This window comes from Cebus imitator, unplaced genomic scaffold (genome assembly GCF_001604975.1).
Source record: "Cebus imitator isolate Cc_AM_T3 unplaced genomic scaffold, Cebus_imitator-1.0 Scaffold507, whole genome shotgun sequence".
Lineage (NCBI taxonomy): Eukaryota > Metazoa > Chordata > Mammalia > Primates > Cebidae > Cebus > Cebus imitator.
The window spans coordinates 637783-661665 of record NW_016107822.1 but is presented as its reverse complement, the minus strand read 5'-3'; the positions used below and the strand labels follow the sequence as shown (position 1 = coordinate 661665).

At 35.7% G+C, this 23883-nt stretch overlaps 1 protein-coding gene across 7 annotated transcripts in view; it reads right to left on the bottom strand.

The window, feature by feature from the left end:
• Window positions 1-23883, bottom strand: part of NAV3 (neuron navigator 3) — a 618166-nt gene that overhangs the window by 84546 nt on the left and 509737 nt on the right. For 4 of the 7 annotated variants that reach the window (XM_017513855.1, XM_017513856.1, XM_017513860.1 and 1 more), the window contains 6 exons: window positions 11976-12108; window positions 10673-10943; window positions 9020-9728; window positions 6555-7043; window positions 2015-2056; window positions 354-514 (listed from right to left, as the gene is read on the bottom strand). In XM_017513855.1, the coding sequence (XP_017369344.1) occupies window positions 354-514; window positions 2015-2056; window positions 6555-7043; window positions 9020-9728; window positions 10673-10943; window positions 11976-12108 (1805 nt within the window). The remainder of the gene's footprint in view (window positions 1-353; window positions 515-2014; window positions 2057-6554; window positions 7044-9019; window positions 9729-10672; window positions 10944-11975; window positions 12109-23883) is intronic. The other 3 variants (XM_017513857.1, XM_017513859.1, XM_017513861.2) reach the window with 2 other exon arrangements.

Here is a 23883-nt window from a genome sequence, read left to right as displayed (position 1 = left end):
TGTTATTTAAGAGGATTCTAAAATGGAATGGGAAGTCAGGTGTTCTGGAACTGAGTACTGCCTTGAACCCTTAGTAATGGTAAGACTTTTTCAAGTCAAATGACCTCTCTGAGCCTCTGGAGCCTAGACTGGAATATAACCACAGTATTAACCTACGTTAAGCATTTGTCATGAGCAACATATAGCATAATGTTTGGAAATTATTCTGTGACAAGTAAATGGAAGGTACTGTTAAAGTGCCTTTAACCCTCCCTTTAAATGAAAATGTATTGTGTTATGGAGAGATTCCAGTGCTTCTGTGAGAGTGGGTGGTGAAAGAGACAAAACAAAACTGATATTTTAGAATATTTTACCCAAGTTAGAAAAGTGGTATTTTCCAGCTGCAGAAGACGACATAGCAGAAGGGGAGACCAGAGGTGACTGGTTGCCAGTGTCCTGAAGCCCTCCAGTAGAATGAGAACGCAGCCACTCTTTGCCCTCTTCTTGGTTGGCCTGCCGAGATGATGGGGTGTATCTGCAAAACAGCACAGCTAAGACACTTAAGCACATCTACAAGGGCAAGGCAATGCCAGGACAGGAAAACAATTGAGAGGAGGTTACTATTCGGAATGAACAACAGCTTCAAACAGATTGAATCTAATTATAATTGCTCAGTTCTTCCAGATGATCTTACACCATCTGTTTGAATCTCATAGGAAAAAAATAAAATAAAAGGATTTGAGGAGAAAATTATGCTTCTATCAGATATGCAGTTGAAAATCATAAGCAGTGAGCAGACAGGCAAGTTAATTGAGAAGAACTCGAAAACACAGGGCTAGAAAGGATGTAAAGAGGGTGAAAACATGGACTACAAATGGAGGACAGTGATGGGCCAGGACTGAGGGAAATGAAGTGATGGTCGCAGAAGGCATAGGGAAATGGAATACTAACTGGCAGGTTTTTTTTTTTTTTTTTTTTTTTTTTTTTTTTTTTTTTTATTAAAGGAAAAACAGTTCTTTTGTTAAGCTGCCACTCGACATCATGCCTAGATTACAAAAATAAGGAGGGGGATGTGCTCATTTTACTGGAAAACAAATTTCTGGAACAAAATATTAAAATGGAATGATTGCCAGCTAACTGCTATTGCTAAAATATTGGAGAGAAAAAAAAATTATGGAGAAAGACCTAGTTTTGCCATTATTCTGTGTTTCAGCAGACTGGGAAAATTCTTTTTCTTTTTGTAAGTAAATTTTTAGCACCAAAAGTAGCCGACTTTTCATATGCATTCAGTGACCTACCTCTATTAGTAGTTCATTCTATGTCCCCTCCTCAGATAAAAGTGCACAGTAAAAGATGGCCATAAGTTACATTTTTATTTTATTTTTATTATGGATGGAATAATTATTTTGAGATTATTAAATGATATTACATTAATTCAGATTTAAATTGATCTGATAGCAGCACCCATGAAAAATAGAAATTGAAATAATTTTGAGATTTTTATCAAAAGGATTTTATAAAAATCATGCCTTAATTACAGTATTTGCCCTATGATGATAAAAATATGTTTTCTTTGATTCAAATTGCAGCATCCTTCAACCTTTCAATGTTAGCTGCCCACATCTGTAGACAGTCTGGGTTTTGAGGATTTGCAAGCATATGCCTCCAATATGCAAATGTTAGGAGAATTAATTTTATTTTAATTTGTAGCAGTGAGCTCTGCATTCTACGAAAAGTTGCTGTCCCCACAAAAGCAATGCCTGGGACAAGTTTCTTTTAGAATTATTTCTTCAAAATAGTAGTATTCATATTGGAATTTATTTAAGTTGAGCCACAGCCTCAACCTCTACTAGTATCTTTACCTAAGAGGCTATTTCGCCAACTGTTCGGACCAGAGAAACTATCAAGATTAAAAGTGATTTCATTGTCAGTGTCAGATGCTACATTGCAAACAAACAAAGAAGGAAGAGAGACAGCACACAAAATTTACATAACAACAGAGAGAGGCAGCAATTGTGCTGAGAGAAATATATACCTTAGTCCCTTTTTGGGTAGTGTATTTCTGTCAAGCTGCATGCTGTTAAAACAAAGAAAACCCCTAAGGACATAATGTAAACAAAACTTCCAAATTACACATCCAACAGAAATGGTTCTCTGAACTATAAAAAATAATTTTTTGGTAACACACATAAAATGCTTCACTCATTGAAAAAGGCCAACTAAGGGTGACAAATGTCCATTGCTGTCACACATGCTGAATTCCTTTCTAACACAATATCATTCGATGATAGTTTAGTGATAGGATTACTAGAAAATAGATTAAATCTAGTTAGCATAATTCTCCTTTGAATTCTGTTGATTATATGCTATCTTAGTTTTCCCTTGTCTATGCAACTGACAAGACTTTTGCTGTGATATCACATGCAAAATGAGATATATCTGCTCTGGCTATTAAAGCTTAACTAGTTAGAATGACAACTTCCAATGAACAGAGATGGTATAAAACATTATTTAATACTTATCTTTTGTCTCCAAATTATTTTTAATAAAAATAAAGGCATATTTATTGCCCATTTACACATGTGAAGAAAGGTATATGAGTGTTTGCCTAAAACTTAATTGACTCTGGTATCATTTATTCAAATATTTTAATGAAACTAAGATATACCATTTTTTAGAAATCATAAATTAGATATTTTAAGTGCTATAAATTTATCATCTCTATTTTATGGAATTCACTACAGGTAACAAGAGGGGTTGAAAACGTGTGTCTAAGGAAAATGAGAAATGGCCTCTCTAAAAATACAGGAAGAGGATATCAACACCTAAGTGGGCCAAGTCTGGGGATTTCTTTTATGATCTCTGGCATGTGGATAAGCAAAAGTGTAAAATTAATTTTAATTGCAGAATTATAGCTTTCTTCCTTTAGAACCCAAATGATCAAAATTAAATACACAGGGTATGTATAATGGGGATGATATAACATGAATGTAAACAGGCTGACTTAAAATTTAGTCACTCAAACCAAAGCTAAAATGTTTTCTTTTATGTGTAGTCCATTATTTAGCACTGCAATTGAAAGCATACAAAGGTTTTATACAGCTTTAACTTTATTGGGAATGTCCACATAAAGTAATTGCTATATTATGTAGAGGCCAGTTACAGTATATATGTTGGCTATAGAAATTTTCTTAGTAGTGTGGATAAACAAACAAAAGAAATCATATTGAATAAATATGAGAAATCTCTAAATATGGACCACATGTGTTAAAGCATTTATGTAGTCATAAGCCATTTCAAGGATTATCTCTTTCCATGTGTACAAGTCAAAAGTTTAATGCCACAAAGAAAATAAAAAGTTGGTATTCTTTTGCCAAACTCATCCAGTTGTATAAAAGTTTTATATTTATATGATGCAGAGCAACTTAATGAAAAAAAAAAAAAAACAGAATATATTTAAAGTTACCAAAATAGTTTAAAGCTTTATTCAGAAATATGTCTGAATCTAGATATTAATGATTTTGTAACATAGACAGTTACTGCAAACCCACAAAGATTGCAAACTCATATGCCAGCAAGGGCCAGATAGGGTGTGACAATGAATGTAGTGGAGATTTTAGTCAACAGTTTGAATCAGACAGGCACTGTCTGCCTAGAGCCAATAGTCTCTGGGCAGAAATGTCAAGGCAGCATTGCCAGATTCGACATTTAAAAACAAACCCAGAATTTTCAAAGTGGTTACTACAAATAATTTAAAAAATTTGGTTGAGTCAGACACACAAAACAAAACCAAAAACAAATGTAGACTAGTTATAGGTCAATGGCCACCAATGACCTAAAGCAACTGCAGAGGGAAAACTGTTACAAATGTATTTTATTTAATTTAGTGAAGAACAATTTAAACAAAAATTAAAATCTACAGGAAAATCGACTGATTTAAATTTAAATATCAAAGAAATCATCTAAAATTGTAGACAAACAGGTAAATCATGAACATATATACATCTTTATTATATATCACTAATTAATTTGCCTTAAATATTTACATTAATACATTTTTTCTTGGGTGTAGCTTTTTGGTTTTCTTAGGATTTCTGACACTTAACTAACCAATTAATTAATCATAATTAAGCCAGTATCACCCACTAGATCTACTTTTCTCTTTAATAGGTCATAAACTTTCTTAAACGTACTTGAAAGGATTAGAGTAATTTACTATTGCTTACAGTTCTGTTGTCAAGAAAACAAAAAGCTCAGTGTCTTATATCAAAATTTATTTTAATCTAGTAATTTACTGGAAGGCGGGGTTATATCACTTGAGGTCAGGAGTTTGAGACCAGCATGGCCAACATGGTAAAATCCCATCTCTACAAAAAATACAAAAGTTAACCCGGCGTGGTGGTCTGCCCCAATAATCCCAGCTACTTAGGTGGCTGAGGCATGAGAATTGCTAGAACTCAGGCAGCAGAGGCTGCAGTGAGCCAAGATGGCGCCACTGCCCTCCAGCCTCCAAATAGAGCAAGACTCCATTTCAAAATAAATAAATAACATAAATAAAATTGGCCTATTTCAAAGGTTGAACGTGTACAATAAATAAATATGCTTAAAAATAAGTAATTGCATATTTTCTAGTGTATTTCTATAGTGAAAATTTTATTGACTTCAGTTAAAATATAGAGTAAAATATTAAAGCTGCATTTTGTTTATAGCTATACAACTAACCAATTTTATAATTTAGTTTTGATTTGAGAGGTACTTGGTTACAAATAGCTCCTTGACTATATTTCTGAATCTGGGATTAATGTCTGAATGCTAAAGAAATAGGTTGATGGCTAAATGGCCAACTTGCTATGGATTACCTTTATAATTAAAAAATAACCAGTATTGTGGAAGGTGGTTACGGTTAATAAATAATACCCTATTTGCAGTATGCTTGGTTTGTTTATCAACTTGATATTTCGAGTCCTCAAACATGAGCATACAATCTAGGATACATTCATTAAAACTATAGGTTGCTAATATATTTTAATGTAACTTATTTGTTAGTGGTTTTATAAATGACATGTGAAGAGGCCCATTTACCTTAGAAGTACTGAAACTAAAATAAAAGATTTTACAGGAAGTCTGACTTTTTAGTTGGAAAAAGGAACCCTCACTGGTTTTAATGTATGCTGTCTACAGCAGCATATCACAGCAAAACCAAAGAGAAATGGTTACATTTTAGTTGCTATCACGCTGATGCTTGTCTTGGCCCAGTTTTTTTCTTTATGAGGAAAAATTTATTTTGTGATTAGCAGCCCAGCATAGCAAGCACCAATATTTTAGCTGGTACTAAAATTCTTTTTTCACTAGAAAGCCCCATTTGCACGGCTGTCCCTGTCTCATTATTAGGCAAGTAAAGAGGGATAGAAGCAATGTTTTACTCTGGGTTTTGTATTTTACAAAGTCAAGAGAAAATGGGGAATTTCAAATTGAGGAATCTTGGACTAAGGGAAAACCAGTGTAACACAGACAGCATCTAGTCAAGGGCTTTAATTGATATTTTAAAATATCACTCTGGGAGTAAAACTGAAAGTCTAGAAAAGAAGAAATGCCACCATCAATTTCAGATTAAAAAAAAAAAAAAACTTAGGGAAAGATATGTAAAGATATATCAGGTATTTTCAGTGACCAGTGTTTCTTTCCACATATGGCCAAGACCATATCTAAAGCTTTACTTGTGCCAAGAAACAAATAGCATTGCATTTGTCAGGGAAAAAGCAGTGGTTTTAAGACATTTTCATGGTGATAAGAGTCAATACCAGTATATCCAAGAAAGGATCACTTTGAGGAAAAAAAATTAGAGTAATTTTGCTTGTAGGGATGCTTTGCCATAAGCATATTAGGTAAGAAATGCTTTGTTATGTTCTCCACTTTAAGTTAAATTAGACGTGTGTGTGTGTGTGTGTGTGTGTGTGTGTGTGTGTGTGTGTGTGTGTGTAGCCAATGAGAAATGCTTTGTAATATGACTGCTTTTCAAGGGGTCTATTAAATATGGCACTGGCACTATAATTTTCTCTAAGAATTCATGGCTGACAATTGATTATTTTTTTTTACCAGGCCAACTAGGATTTCCAAGAAATCCATCTGCTATTTTTTCATGGAAGTACAAATGAAACAAATTTAACATACTGCTCTGAGCATAACTGTAGAATAATTTCAATTTGGTCTTTGAAAATGCTTAAGTCATCATAAGGAGCTAGCATTGTTCTGAAGCTTAAGCAAAATCATTAAAATGTCTTGAGGAGATCTCATTCAATATCTAAATACACACTTTGAATTTTACTCACATTGCCTACTGGGTATAAATTATGCATTCATATTAACAAAATTATCCACTCACCCTACCCCTAATGATTTTATTCCTCTGTAAATTTGGTAATAAGAGCAAATGAAAGGCCCAGTTTCATCACTCTTACATCCTTTTGCACAGGGGCACTCACAGTGAAATCAAGGAAGTTTAATGGGGTAGGGGTTTAAGGCACAGAGCAGGGAAGAAGGGAGAGGATGTTATCAATGCCTCCAGGAAAGCTCACCTTTCTGAAAGAGTAGATCTCACACTACCCGTTCTCATGAGCAGGCTCTGGACCTCATGAGTGCCTGTGGTCAGTCCAGACAGGGAGCCATGATGGCTGAGGGGGAGGTCAATGGACTCAGAGCTCGTGTGGAGGCTAGTCATGGATTGGTAGCTTGGAGTGTCCTTGCTGCCTGCAGAGGAACTGCTCATATTGGCAGCCCACACGAGACCACCTGATGTGAAAGAGTGAACCGATGCTGGGCTGGAGGCCAACGAGTGACTTAAGCTTATAACATCTGTAGTTAAGTCTGAGGGTTTATTGAAGAGAGGGCTGCTGCTGCCGCTTAGCCCACCAGCACTGCCCATGCTGCCCGTACCGGACGACGGTGACTCCAGACTGCCTTGTCGCGCTAATGTGGTACTAGGGCTGGGCATTACTGAGGAAGATTTCACACCCTCAGTATTAGGTGCAGAGGCAGATTTGCCACCTGCCTTGGCACCAAACAACCTAAAAGAAAAACAAATAACAACTTCAGTTGTTCCAAGAAGCTAATATCCACATTTAATATTTAGAGTTACAGTACACAGAGCCAAGTGTGCTTTGGTGTACTGAACTACAAAGCACGTCCTGTCTCTATGTTAATGAACTTTTATAAGCTTGGACTTCTTAATCAAATGCTGAAAATCTCTCATATAAGACTAGGTCCGTACTGGGCTCCTACCAGGGAAAGAGGGGAAGTGGCTGAAACAAAAGTAAGTCAAGCATGAAAATCCCCGGTTTTCATAATTTAAGTGATCATGAGACTTTCACTCAAATTCAAGTTTGACCATACTTGCTGTTACCTATTTACAGAACCATTATAATGAAACAACTTCTACGCATTCGATAGACAACACTTAAATGAGTTCTTCTCTTATGTTTTCTTTTTTCTTAATTTTTAAAACAGTTTATTCAAAATATAGAAGGAATGCTTTAGGCAAGTTTAGGGAGTTATGCTAGTATCTCGTGGACTGAGTGACTGTCAGGGAGCAGTTGGTTGGAAACAATATTGGACATTGTTGGCAACAAGTCAGTTTGTCTGGATTTTCCCACCAGAGGCCAGAGGGTTTTATGTCAGTTGCCAGTGCTATTCAAATACATTTTTTTAAAATAGTGATTTGAAACAGAGCTGGTGCTGTTAGATTTTGGAGTTTAGTTCAGAAAACATTTTAGTTTTGTAAATGAAGCAGATGGTAGAATCAAATTTATGTAAATATGGAAATACAATGATATGAAGTAATGGCATAATGATTACTAATTAAGTTGCAATGAAATCCATATTTCCTACAGTGAAATATTTTATGACGAATATGAGAAATTGTTTCATAGGTAATGGGCCACAGGAGGGCACTCTTGGCTTTTACTTAAGAAACAGAAATATTTACTCTCCCTATAAGTCATAATTCATTCTTCCCAATGAGAACCGGTATTCTAAAAAGACAGTTCTGCAGCATTAATATTTCTACTGAGGAATAAAACCTTTAGGTTTTTCAAACAATTGGGTATCTGAGATTGCTTTAATATAAAAAAATAAATGTTTCAAAATCCTTCATTTCCAAGATATCAAAGTTCTGGGTTTAGTCAACAGAATAAAAACAAACATTAAAAATACTGAAGACATAATGAACTATAAACCATATTCTGCCAATTTGCAGATAAGAAAACAAATCCAGAGAGGTTTAGATATTTGTCCCCAATTTTTAACTGCATTTATTTTCCTACCACTTAAAAACACATGGGTATTTAAACACAGTGATATCTTAGAGCAGAACTCCACATATTTAATAGCAAAAACAATACAGGAACAGAAACCAAGTCATGATCCTTACCAGAGTCATGTCAAAGAAAGCAGATGAAGAATTAAAAAGCTTAGCCCACTCTTCAGTTGTGATACTGTACCAAGCATTGGAATATTTTCAAACCCTTTCATATCTTGATCATCTTTGATGTGTCAAGATATGATACTGTATAAATCTGTCCAATGTAATCTGTTACAAGGGAAACAACTTCATCTACATTTATGATCATCAACTCATTAAGAGCCAGCATGAAAATGATGCTGTAAGTGAATGCCAACAGTCATAGAGACATACTTTGGTTTATTTTTTTATGTAAAAAGGAGGGAGGAAAATCTATAGAAATTTTACAAGCTATTACTCTGCTTTATCACTACACTTAGGTATTACCACCTACTTTTAAGTCTTTTAGCTATTGTTTGTGTTGCTAATATTACAATGACAGTGAAACTTTGAAGTTTGGCCATTTCTCAAAATGAGAACTTTTTTTTTTGCTGTTTATGTGGTAAGTTTCATAGAGCTCGCTGTGTACTTTAAAGAATTCTAAGATAGATATGTACCTTTTATATTTAGAATACATATATATACACATACACATTTATAAGTAATATCCTTTATGTTTTTCCAGCATCATTTTATAATCCTTACCTTCGAAATGTGGGTGAGGCAATATCTGGATACTTGGATCCTGGCTGCCTGAGACCTTGTGCACCACAAGTGCTGGCAGAGGTGGGGCTGGATTTGGGGGAACCTGACAAAGAAACACTTTCTGAATCTGAGACTGCTACTTTTTCCTTTTCCTTGTCTGTTTGGTTGACGGTGACAGGACTTGAGCGCCCTGACCCAATTTTAGTTGGTTCTCTCAGTTTTGAGGTGGTGGCCCCAGCAGACTTGCTGCTGACGTTGGAATCAATACTGCTAGTACTGGATCTGTGGCCACCTCGGCCAGGAATGCCACTGGTGCTGGATTTTGAAGGGCGGGGCAAGCTGCGGTACTGCAGGGTAGTCTTTGAGGTGACATGCAGCACAACATCATCCTGATTCTGTGAACCGTCCAAACTGGTTTTTCTTCCTGCATTTGACTTCCCGCCAATGGCAGCAGATTTTGGAATTTTGCCCAGTGTTGCAGAGCCACTTGTTATGGTTGCTCCACTGCTAGTGATCATGGCAGAGGACCCTACTCCGCTTGGTTTCTTAAAGCCAAAGGAGCTCGTGGCAGTCGATCTTCCAATGCCTGAGGGGGGCTTTTTCCCTTCATCTCCACTGCTTTTTCCTGCATCTGAAGGAGACCTTTGTAGAGATGATCCTTTCAGGGGAGTTTTTCCTTTCTCAGAAGCTTTGGCATCATCAGTTTTCCCTAATTAATGAGAAATACACAAATATGTGTACTTGTACAATCTAATATCACAACACTTCTTGAAACAATGTGTTAAATGTGAATGTTTCTTTACATTATTTCTTTTCTTACATGTATTGTCTTAGATCAAAACTCTAATATATTGAGAGGACTGAGTACATAGCTACAAAAATTTGGCTGTCAGAAGAAACCTTAGGAGAGATGGAAGAGATAAAATGAAAACATATTTTTTGCTATTTGTTAATGTCTTGTATTTTGCAACTCTCTTTATAAGGATAGAACTTAATCCTATCAAGCTAATTACTAGAAAAAAATTCATTTGAATATCTGTGTGATGATTATATTTGGAGTAGCCTGTTAATTAGTACTTCAGTGGGACTACTAGTACTTAGGCAGTACTCTAAAAATAGGGGAAGAGCCTTCTTTTTTAAAAACAACTGTGGTACAATTTTGAAGAATTATTTCATTCTCTTCTTTCATGAAGTCTAATGAACAAGCAGTGTTTCAAATCTCCAGCATTCCGGTTGGTTCGTGTCATTGTTTTTGCCTCTCAGAGTTCGAAGTGAAATTCAGTGGCATATTTAGGGTAAAAATTCCAAACTTTCATTAAAAACTCAGAACAACAACAAAAAACTTCATCGTTGCTTTAGCAACCTAATTTTATTTTCCCATGACCAGAAATAACTGTGGTAAAGTAAGGCATCCAGTACCCCTAGTTTATAAGGGGGCTCTCGAGAGAATGCGTAGATATAAGCCCTATTTGGGTTTCTATAACGAAGTTTGTGAAATGTACACAGAAAAAAGATTTAACTATTTGACTCCATGTTTAATAGGGACAATAATTTTGATTGTTTTAGAAATGCTATTGTTAGAGAAAACAAAGATTGGATGGAAACAATAAAGTAAAGCACTTTTGCATAAGAGCTGCCAAACGACAAGCCTACCAGGAGTTTTGAGCGCACTTGTTCCAGCTTTCTGCCTAGATGGTGCTCCTCCTTGGGCAGACATGCCTCTTCTCCAGGAACCTGTCTGTGAAACAGACAGGGAAGCTTTCTGCCCTGCCTTCTCAGGGTCTTCAGGAAGTCCAGAGGACACAGTCTTCCACTTGCCACCAGCATCCCCATGGCTGTCAAAATCTTCTTCTGTTTTTTTCAGTTCCTCAGGACTATCCCAGGTCTCATCTGTTGTGGAGCGTTTCTCTGAATCTGTCTTTGGCTATAAAGAAAAGTATTACAGAAAAATTTTATGTAGAAAAATTTATAAAGTGTGATTTAAGGCAATGAAATGTACTTTCTGATAACTGGATAAATCCAGAGATTCTTCTATTTTGATTTATCTTCATTTACGTTTTGTTAATTTTAGGCACATAATTCCCACTTGCAGATATTAGAGAATGTCAGAATAAATATGTGCAGAAAACCCCAATTAAACGCTAGAGAAAGGTAGAAATTTTCTATATCAAATGTAATAAGAATAAGTAAGAAGAGCTAAAACTTAATGATGTAATGTTCATTTTTGATTTACCATTCACAAGAGATCCAGTAATGTATTTCAGATATCAATATAAAATTGATCAAGAAGTATCTAAAATTAGACTATGAAAATAATTGTTAGATTTTTAAACAAATATGTCAATATTATAAGGAGAGATGCTAATATAAATCTTTCTTAATTAGATTATAATCAATCGAATACATATATTACAATATTATTAGTGTACTATATTAATATATAATTTTATGTTATATATTAATTTATACATATCATAGAGCCTGGGTGTGTAGTCATCTACACACATATATTAAATATATTAATAATGAATTAATTATTAATATACATACCATATAGCCTAGGGGTATACTTATCTATACAAATATATTAATCCATCATTATTATGCAAATATATCAATTCATTATTCAATATTTAATTAATACATTTGTGTAGATAACTACACCTCCAGTCTATATGGTATGCATATTACACATATATATATGTAAGCTGCTTCTGTTTATTCAAAATAATCTGAAGTGCACATTGTTGTCCCTCCAAAGGGTTGTGATTTTAGGAAAGTTTAAAGATACTTCAGGGTTCAGGAGTGGCAAAGGGAGTCCTTGTTATCTCTGCATTTTCCAGCTTCTGTAATTATTATGGATTAAGACTGTGTGCCATCCCTTAATCTAATATAAAGTTATTTTGGGGAATAAACTGGCTGAAGCACTGGAAAAAAGAAAGGCGGTAATTCTCACCTGAGTGTTCTTCCTGGAGGGTACAGTGATGTTGGAATAAGAGCTGACAGAGGATGTGGTGTTCAGGTCATCAGTGCTGATGTTATCAAGGGTGTCACTGAGACCACTGCTCACTGAACTGCTGTCATCCCAGCTAAAAGCAAGAAATGCAGGAGCAATGAATTAAATACAGGATGCCCAATGGAAGTCACCTACATTTCCATAATGCAATAGTAAAACAATCTTTTTTTTTTAATCTTACGAAAAGTCGCTTACTTCCCATTTTGGGAAAATCATGTTTATATAAACTGAGGGTCTACCTGAGAATAACCTTACCTGATATTTGGAAAGAATCAGTTTCTAGAGCAGTGTCCAGGTTCCAGAAGAATGTGTGTGAAATGAGTGAAAACATTGATACTACTACTGCATGGTTTCAGGAAAGAGTAATATTACAGCTGACTTTTTTACCCCTAAAAATTCAACCAGGAATCATAAACCATGTAAAAATTTACTCTTTGTTCTAAAAATCAAAAACTTGTGCTGTAGTCAGGAACCAGAAAATCATTCCTCATTCTTCCTCCTAGCTTAGTAACTACTTTCAGTCATACACAGACTCTTATTGGATGAGTCCCATTATTCTTCAGTCACCAAGAAAACTGAGATTCATTCAGTCATAGCATTTGTCCGGACATCCCCCACATTTCTGTCCCAGATAACATACAGTATTCTCTTATCTGGCCTTCATGCTTTTGATCTTTTCCAATACAACTTTATATGCTAACATGGAATCACCAATCAAAACTTCACATTTGGCCATGTCACAACCTTGCTCAACACCCTTCAAAGACTTTTCCTTTCTCAAACAGTGGTTGCTAAAATGAAATGCCCCTGTGCCACACAGTGTACAAGGAAATCCATTTGAAATATAAGAGAAATAGCTAGAATTCTGAATACAGTCATGTATTACATATTGTACTAGCTGTTACGTACTGCATTAATGGCAGGGACATACTTTAAGAAACACATCAAGTGGTTTTTTTCATTGTGAGAACATCATAGAGTGTACTTACGTAAACGTAGATGGTATAACCTAACTACACACCTAGATTATTTGGTACAGCCTGTTGCTCCTAGGCTAGAAACCTGTACAGCACGTTACTGTACTGGATACTGCAGCCAACTCTAACACAATGGTGAGCATTTGTGTATCAAAACATATCTAAACAATGAAAAGGTACAGGAAAAACATGTTATTATAATCTTATGGGACCACAGTAATATAGGTGGTCCTTCATTGACCAAATGACTGAAATGTCATTCTGTGGCAAATATTAAAAATAAGATTACATACTTATTTTTAATCTAAAGAAGAATAAACCAAATATGCTGAATTAATATCATGTGCAGACTAACATAGGCACCTTCATTTAGTCAGTGCATCAGATGATGCAGAAATGATGTTGAATAAGCAGTGTAAGCTGAAGGAAAATGAGAACTTGACAATGTGAAAAGGTGGACTACAATTCTCTCATTTACTGGCTGGTTCTCAGTTTATTGTGATGTATAGTTTTTATTAGTAGCATGATAATAAACTAATATAGTAAATTGGTACCAGGAGTGGGAACTGCTGTAAAGATACCCTTGCCTGTGTTCTCTCAAATTAACCTATGCAAAATGAATAAACACATTGTATATGGATAAAAGATGATAATATTTATCATGAAAGCACAAACCACAAAGAAATGTTGAACTGATACTTTTATCTGCTCTTCTATATGTACTGTAAGAGCTACATCATAAGTCCAAAATAGCGATAATGTGTTTAGATCACATATGAAGTCAACTAAAACATAATTATGAGAAATAATTTGAAAATTAAATTTATAGAATTATTGTTAAGGCTGATTCCTCCCTAGGGTGTATTCTGCTTGAAGTTTTAGCTTCTTAGAGCATTATTCATCATAATTATTAAAGACATTTATAAATCAGATTATCAATAACAATTATATATTTAATAGGAGCAAAACGGTATTTTGCACTCCTACAGCACTGATCTGTCATTTGTGGTTGCTCAAATCTTTTAAATATTCCCTACATCTTAATTTGATAATTTCTCATATCACAACTGATATGGTTTTGGTGTGTCCCCACCCAAATCCTCTCTTGAATTGTAGTTCCGATAATCCTCATGTGTTGTGAGAGGAAGCCAGTGGGAGGTAATGGTATCATGGAAGTAGCTACCCTCATGCTGTTCTCATGAGAGTGAGTTCTCACAAGATCTGATAATTTTATAAGGGGTTTTCCTCCTTTTACTCAATCTTTTCCTTCCTGCCACCATGTGAAAAAGGATGTGTTTGCTTCCCCTTCCACCATGATTCTATTTACTGAGGCCTCCCCAGCCATGCTGAACTGTAAGTCAATTAAACCTCTTTTCTTTATAAATTACTCAGTTGTGGGTAATTTATGTCTTTATTCACAGCATGAGAATAAACTAATACAGTAAAATGGTACCAGGAGTGGGGCACTGCTGTAAAGATACCCAAAAATGTGAAAGTGACTTTGCAATTGGGGAACAGGCAGAGGTTAGAACAGTTTGGAAGCCTCAGAAAAAGCCAGAAAGATGTTTGAAACTTCCTAGAGACTTGTTGAATGGCTTTGACTAACATGCTGATAATGATATGGACAGTGAAATCCAGGCTGAGGTAGTCTCAGATGGAGGTGAGGAACTTGTTGGGAACTGGAGCAAAGGTGGCTTTTGTTATACTTTAGCAAAGAGACTTGTGGCATTTTACCCCTGCCCTAAAGATCTGTGGCACTTTGAACTTGAGAGAGATGATTTAGTGTGTGTATCTGGCGGAAGACATTTCTGAGCAGCAAAGTGTTCACGATGTGATTTTAATGCTCTTAGAAGCATTCAGTTTTATGTATTCATAAATATATGGTTTGGAATTAAAACTTATTTTTAAAAGGGAAGCAGAACATAAAAGTTTTAAAAATTTGCAGGCTGATGATTCAATAGAAAAGAAAAACTCATTTTCTGAGGAGAAATTCAAGCTTGCTGCAGAAATTTGCATAAGGAACAAGAAGCCAAATATTAATAAGACAATAGGGAAAATGTCTCCAGGACATGAGAAGGGTTGTGGCAACTCTTCTTATCACAGGCCCAGGAGCCTAGGAGGGAAAAATGGTTTTGTGGGCTGGGTCCAGGGCTCCCTTGCTGTATGTACTATAGAGACTTGGTGCCCTGAAACCCAGCTGCTCCAGCTGTGGCTAAAAGGGGCCAAGGTACAGCTAAGGCCATGGCTTCAGAAGGTGCAAGCCCCAAGCTTTGGAAGATTGCATGTGGTGTTGAGCCTACAGTTCCACAGAAGTCAACAATTGAGGTTTAGAAACCTATGCCTAGGTGCTAGAGAATGTATAGAAATGCTTGGATGTTCAGGCAGAAGTTTGCTGCAGGGGTAGGGTCTTCATGAAGAACCTCTGCTAGGACAGTATGGAAGGGAAATGTGGGATTGGAGCCCCCACACAGAGTCCCCACTGGGACATTGCCTAGTGGAGCTGAGAGAAGGGGACCACTATTTCCCAGACCACAAAATGGTAGATCCAACTATAACTTGCACTCATGTGCCTAGAAAAGTTGTAGGTACTCAACACCAGCCTGTAAAACACCCTGGAGGGGGACTGTACTCTGCAAAGCCACAGAGGCAGAGCTGTCTAAAGCTGTGGGAGTCCACCTCTTGCATCACCATGACCTAGATGTGAGGCATGAAGGAGGTCATTTTGAAACTTTATGTTTTATGGCTGCCCTATTGGATTTTAGACTTCCATGAGGCCTATAGCCCCTTGGTTTGGTCAATTTCTCCCATTTGGAATGGGTGTATGTACCCAATGCCTGTACCCCCATTGTATCTAGGAAGTTGCTAACTAGCTTTCAAATTTACAGGCTAATAGGCACAAGGGACTTGCCTTGTCTCAGATGAGACCTCAGACTTGGACTTTTGGGTTAATACTGGAATGAATTAAGACTTTGGGGGGACTATTAAAGGGGCATGCCTGTGTTTTGAACACAATAATGCAATGACCTTTATCACCCAAAAATAGGATATAAAAAGCTCACATTTCCAGATTCTTTATGGACACCTATAGCATGTAGCACAGGGACTATCTATCACTTACAGCCAAGAGGTCACAAATGAGAAACACAATCTTCTGGCAAGCAAGGTGGCAGAGTCATTTTATTCTTTTCTATTATCTAGCAAAGCTATTCAATTATTTTCTATCAGCACTGGCAGATATCTAGCCTCTAGTTTCAAGTGTCAGGGGTGTCAGTGGGGGTAGCAGTGAAGCCCTAGGGTTATGATTCACTAATAGCCTGCAAAAGACTGGTTCTACAGTCATCCTAATAAATGAGAGCCTCTAATATAGTTTAATTCCTTAAATTAGCCAAAGTAGATTATTTAGTTTGCAACTTGGAGCCCCAATAAATACATTTATAAATTTAAAAATAGATATTTCTTTACTATATCTTTTTTATATTTGTATATGTTGAATAATGCATACAATATCTTTTCACAGGAATGTATGCATATAAATTATAAAAACACAAATATACACACTTTGATGACCATTGCCTCAAGTAAAGCTGAGGCTCTTTGAAAAGACATATATCAAGAGAATAAGAAGACTACCTATGAGCAGAAGTAAAATATTTCCAAAAGAAATATCTAATAAAGGACTTACCCAAATACACAAATAACTCTGTAAAAACAATTGAAAAAAAAAAAAAAACCAAACTGATTAAAAATGGGCCAACAACCTGACAGATAACTCACTAAAAAACAGATATATAGATGGCAAATAAGCATATGGAGAGACACTTGACATTATATGTCACTAAAGAATTGCAAGTTTAAACAGTGAAATGCCCCAGCCATTAACAGCCAAATCCAAAACAACACTGCCACCAAATGCTGGTGAAGATGTAGAGAATTATAACTCTAATTCATTGCTTTTTGGTATACAAAAAGGTACAGACATTTTGGAAGACAGCTTGATAATCTTGGGTAAATACCTAGAAATGTAATTGGTGGGTCATATTTTGAGAGAATAAAGAAATTGGAAAGTCTTTTTTTTTCAATGTGGTTTTAAAATTGTATATTCTTACCAAAAGGAATGAGAATATCAGTTGCTCCATATCCTGGTCAATACTTGGTATTGTCAGTCTCTGTAATAGCCAATCAAGTAGTATCTCATTGCAATTTTATTTTGCATTTCTCTGATGACTAATGATGTTGAACATTATTAGATGTATTTATTAGAAATTTGAATGTATTTTTGGTGAAATGTATGTTCAAATCCTTTGACCACATTTTTATTTGGTTGTCTTAACATTAATGAGTTTTAATAGAATTTCTAATTTTTTGATTTTTCGTATCTTAGTGAATTTTATTTCATTCTATATGGCATTAACATAAACAAGTAGTGGTTCTTATAGTAGCACTGACTTAATGTCTATCCATCTGAGTTAACATTGTCAGTGAATGATATTGGATTACTATATTATTATTTTTATTTGTAAAAATTTATGGGTAATACATGAAATTTTTTTTACCTGTATATAATGCATAGTGTTCAAGTATTTAGGTGTTCATCATGTGAGTATAACACATTTTGTTAACTGTAGTCGCTGTACTCTGTTATCAAGCATTGAATTTAATTCTTTTACCTGTATGTTTATACCTTTTAACTCTCTTCATCTTCCCTCCTACCCTCCATTTTAATTTATTTCTGCAATGCTCTGTAATTCCTGTTATGGGAGATTTCATTTTATAAATTCCTAATTATTTCATGGTTCAATATTTTGATGTTATCACAAATGGTATATTTAAATTTTTAAATTTCAAAATTTTCTTGTTAGTAGATAAATATAATTGAATATTGAATCTTGGCTTTGTATGCTATTATCTTACTAAATTCACTAGTTCTAGTTGCTGTATTATCTTTTTGTCTTCTCTTTATACATGTTCATGTCAACTATGAAAAAAGGCAATTATGCTTTTTCTTTTCTAATCTGTATATTCTTTACAATACATTTAAATATATTAATGCGTCAACAAGATGAAAGCCTTTTATTCATACCTGACAGAAAGTTTTTCCTCTGTGATGAGATTATTGCCTAATATTTAAGTCTAGGAAAAATAACTTCAGAAACAATGCATTAAAAGGAAACAGAAGAAACAATCGAAACATAGATTATATTATTAAGAAAATATTTGTCAGAAATTTTGTAATATCATAAAATATAAAATTAGTATTTATATCATATTCCAAATTCAATTCCAAATGACTTCTGAATGAATAAAAATAGAGAATATTTCATTAAATATATATTTTTGTTCTCTAGAAAAGAATTTTCACATCATAAAGCAATAAAAAAGAGAATAAAGATACCAACTTGACTTAAAAACCTTTTCTATATGTTGCAAACATTATCTGAAAGAGAAAAGATAAAATGCTGAAAAGGTTTGCTAAAATTTGTAGGAAAATCCTTAAAATTCTTGCTATCTGAACCGCAAACAAACCAGTAATAATAATACTATCTTGTCCACAGAAAAATAGACAAAAAATTTTAATAGAAAATTCACTAAGAAAAGTTTCAAATATCCCAAAAGTATATAAGGAAACCGAGCTTCACTAATACTTAAAAGTGTTAGATAATAAACAATTAATAAAGAGAGAGTCCTTACTAGTAATTAGATATCGCTCTAAACATTTTCTATAGTAATTCAGTTAATTCTCACACCAACTCAGTATGATTGGTACAACCATCCCCACTTTATAGAAGACTGAGGCACCAAGAGATTAAATAGCTCACCTAAATTCTCATATATAGTAAATAATGGAAATGGGTTTTGAACCCAATCTCTCTGGCTGCATAGCACAGTCATTTAACCACAATAATAAAATGCTAATAATGATATACTATTTTTGTCCCATCAAATTAGCAAATAATATCTTAAATATTATCATTAATGTCAGTTGGTATAAGAAAGACACATTTACTAAATACTGTCATAAATATTGGCAAAAATTTTGACATTATTTGGCAATATGTATCAACTATTTTAAAATTATTTGAATGTTTGACCTTGTGATACTATTTCTAGGAATCTATCCAAAATAAACAATCAGCACTGTGAACAAAAACTCATTTTGAAAGATATTTATCCCAGTATACTTTTTTTCTTAACAATTAAAAGGAATGAACCATTGATACAAAAAATGACACAGATGAATTGCAAATGCATCATATTAAGTTAAAGATGCCAGATTCAAAAGGCCACATACTGTATGGTTTTATTTATATAATATTTAAGAAAAGAAAAAACACTATAGGGATTTAGAACAGATCAGTGATCAGGAAGACTTGTGGTAGTGATTACATGGCTTGATGCATATGTCAAAACTCAGAACTGAACAATAATAAAACACACATTTTACATGATATTAAGTAAATAAAAATGTAGCTAATGAGCCTGTTGGAAGATTATTGTTTGAATACAATAGTGCACTTTTGTTCTGGATTCACTCCTGGATTCACAGTTAGAGGCAGACTTGATTTAAAACAAATGTGTTACAGATTCAAGGTCTTTTGCCTGTTTTTTATGATGAGGAATTCTGCAATATTAACTACTTATTAAAATGAAATCTGAATATTTAAAATTGATTCAAGAAAAATGACATTTGTAGGTAATTTTTAAGCACACTCCTCTTTTCTGATGTAATAGCACTTAATATAGCAGGTATTCAAGTTGTGTTCTTTGATATTTCATGTTACTGGGGCTCAACTGTCTTACTTATACATGTACATATAAAAGAAATAGTTTTTGCTTACACAAACAACCAATTGTTATACTTCAGGCATTTAACAGTAAACTCGGTTTCAAAATTTTCCATTAATCGAAGAAATATACTTACTACTGAATCTCCTAGATGTACTCTGCTCTCTATAACTACAATCATAAGAACACTGTTTACCAAGGCGATATTATTTTTGATTTTCATAAAAACACTTTTTCACTTCTAACTTTTTAATAATGTATTTTTTTGTGTGTTATTAGAAGCAAAACTATAAGAAATCCATGCGCTATGGTTCGGCTCTGTGTGCCCACCCAAATCTCATATTGAATTGTATTCCCATAATTCCCATGTGTTGTGGGAGGGACCTAGTCAGAGATAGTTTGAATCATGAAGGCGGTTTCCCCCATACTGTCCTAGTAGTAGTGCAAAAGTCTGACAAGTTCTGATGGTTTTATCAGGGGTTTCTGTTTTTGCATCTTTCTCATTTTCTCTTGCTGCCACCATGTAAGAAGTGCCTTTTGCCTCCTGCCATGAGTGTGAAGCCTCCCCAGCCATGTGGAACTGGCTGGGGAGGCTTCCTCGTTTTTACACTGTTGATAAATACATACCTAAGACTGGAAAGAAAACAAAAATGTTTTGTTTTTTTTTTTCAGTTTTAGGTATGTATTTATCAACAGTGTAAAAATAGACTAACACAGTTAAGTTGGTACCAGTCAAGTAGGGCGCTGCTGAAAAGATACCCAAAGCATACGGAAGCAACTTTGGAACTGGGTATCAGGCAGAGGTTGGAACAGTTTGGGGGAATCAGAAGAAGACAGGAAAATGTGGAAAAAATTGGAACCTCCTATAGGCTTGCTGAATGGCTTTGACAAAAATGTTGATAGTGATATTAACAATAAAGTTGAGGCTGAGGTGGTCTCAGATGCAGATAAGGAATTTGTTGGAAACTGGAGCAAAGGTGACTCTTGTTATGTTTTAGGAAAGAGACTGGTGGCATTTTGCCCCTGCCCTAGAGATTTGTGGAACTTTGAACTTGAGAGAGATGATTTAGGGTATCTGGCAGAAGAAATTTCTAAAGCAGCAAAGTATTCAAGAGGTAACTCGTGTGCTGGTAAAGCACTGCATTTTAAAAGGGAAACAGAACATAAAAGTTTGGAAAATTTGCACCCTGACAATGCAATAGAAAACAAAAACCCATTTTTTGAGGAAAAATTCAAGCGGGCTGCAGAAATCTGCATAAGTAACAAGGAGTCAATGTAAGTCCCCAAGACAGTGGGGAAAATGTCTCCTGGGCATGTCACAGGTCTTCATGGCAGCCCCTCTCATCACAGATCCAGAAGCCTAGGAGGAAAAAAATGGTTTCGTGGGCCAGGCCCAGGGTGTCATGCTGTGTGCAGCCTAGGGACTTGGTGCTGTGTCCCAGTCACTCCAGCCATTGCTAAAAGGGGGCAAGGTACAGCTCAGCCCATTGTTTCAGAGGGTCCAAGTCCCAAACCTTAGCAGCTTCCACATGGTGTTGAGCCTGTGGGTGCATAGAAGTCAAGAATTGAGGTTTGGGAACCTCCACGTAGATTTCAGAAGGTGTATAGAAATGCCTGGATGCCCAGAAAAAAGGTTGCAGCGGGGGTGGGGCACTTATAAAGAACCTCTGCTAGGGCAGTGCAGAAGGGGAATGTGGGGTTGGAGCTCCCACAGAGTCCCTACTGGGGCACCGTCTGATGGAGCTGTGAAAGAGGGCCACCATCCTCCAGATTCCAGAATGGTAGATCCACTGACAGCTTACATTGTGTGCCTGGAAAAGCTGCAAACACTCGATACCAGCCTGTGAAAGCAGCTGGGAGGGGGGCTGTACCCTGCAAAGCCACAAGGGCAGAGCTGTCCAAGAGTATGGGAACTTATCACTTGGATCAGCGTGTCCTGGATGTGAGACATGGAGTCAAAAGAGATCATTATGGAGCTTTAAAATTTGACTTCTCTGCTGAATTTCAGACTTGTATGGGACCTGTAACCTCTTTGTTTTGGCCAATTTCTCCCATTTGGATCAGCTGTATTTATCCAATATCTGTATTCCCACTGTATCTAGGAAGTATCTAGCTTGCTTTTGATTTTACAGGCTCATAGGTAGAAGGGACTCATTTGTATCAGATAAGACTGTGGACTATAAACTTTTGGGTTAACGCTGAAATGAGTTAAGACTTTGGGGTACTGTTAGGAAGGCATGATTGGTTTTAAAAATGTGAGGACATGAGATTTGGAGAGGCCAGAGGCAGAATAATATGGTTTGGCTCTGTGTCCCCACCCAAATCTCATCTTGAATTATATTCCCATAATTCCCATGTGTTGTGGGAGGGAACTGGTGGGGGGTAATCTGAATCATGGGGGTGGTTCGTCTTATACTGTTCTCATGGTAGTGAATAAGTCTGAAGAGATCTGACGGTTTTATCAGTGGTTTCCACTTTTGCATCTTCCTCATTTTCTCTTGCCACCACTACATAAGGAGTGCCTTTTACCTCCCACCATGATTCTGAGGCCTCCCCAGCCATGTGGAACTGCAGGTCCAATTAAACTCCTTTTTCTTCCCAGTCTTAGGTATATCTTTATCAGCAGCATGAAAACAGACTAACACAGTAAGTCCCTGTAAACACTGTTTCTGTATCCTCTTGAATGCTTTAATTATATATTGTTATTTAGGAACATAACTATAGATATTATGACATTTGTCTTCTGGGAGCTCTAGGTCAATGGTATTGGAACACAGGGAACAAAACCCTGAGGTATACCATGGTGTTTGTGGAGGCTCAAGCAACTCCATCTTGGATGCTAACCCATCATGTTGAGTTGTTGATTAACCCCTGTTCTGGGAAGGCATCCGACATTTGCACTTCATGTATTGTTCCTTGTTTAAGAACACCTACTTACCATAAATCCTGCTCTTAGGTCAAAATTGCCTTGACATTATCATATTTTAACTGTTCTGCACAGTCCTTTTGAATTACACATACCATTTTGCTATAGTATATAAGCCCTGGGTTTGGGGAATATTGGTGCAGGAAACCACCATTTTGTCTTGCTGCTGCCTGAGACACAGACATGGCTTCTCTTTGTAAGTCTCTATGAAATGTTCTTTCTGAAGAACTGAATATGTCACCTTCTTGTCTGGCCTCTCAGATACCTAGGATTTTGAGGTTAGGTTTACATAGACCTGCCCACTGCAGAATGTGTTTCAATCTTCTCCTTCTCCTTCTTCTTCCTTTTTTAATGGATGAGAGGTTTCTATATGGCCCAGGCTGGCCTTGAACACGTAGCCTTGCCTCCTCATGCATCAGGAAAACAGGCCTGAGCCACCACGGGTCCCTATCACACATACTTCTTATCTTCTTGCTCTAGTCTCTTAGCAATTATCATCACTCATCATACTACATATATAATAAGCTTATCATTTTTATTATCAAAGAACGTATGAAAATTCAAGAGAGTTAGAAATTTTTATATGTCTGGTTCACTGTTATATTTTCGATTTTGAGAAGAATCCCTTGCATGTAATAGGCACTCAGTCAACACTAGCATAATAAATCAATTAGTAATGGCCACCTGCCTGCCAGATTCTTAATGCCGACGGTAGTTACCTAACTGCACTCTAGATTTCCAACCATGACTAGGTTATTGTACACTGCTTGTATCTTAGTCCTCTAGACAACACATTGATTTATTGGACAGCTCTTGAATCAGGTCTTAATTACCTTCCTCCACCTGACTCCCACTCTAAACTCCAAATTAAAGCTCACACATCCTTGGTTTTATTTTTTACCACTTCAAAAAGTGAAAAAGACAAATTCTGAATTTAGATTTTCCATTGGCAAATAAGGGAGATAATTTAATTAAAGTGTTCATTGCAGTCCTTAGAACCTGTGAGCATTCACCAAATATTTAGGATGACATATAAAATGTCTCTAGACATAGACACTTAGACGAAAGATTTACATTTATTCCACAAGTGTCTATTATAAAATGGGTATATTTAAGGTATAAGTGAAGTAGCAGAAGCAGGAAAACTATAAAGACTGGGGAA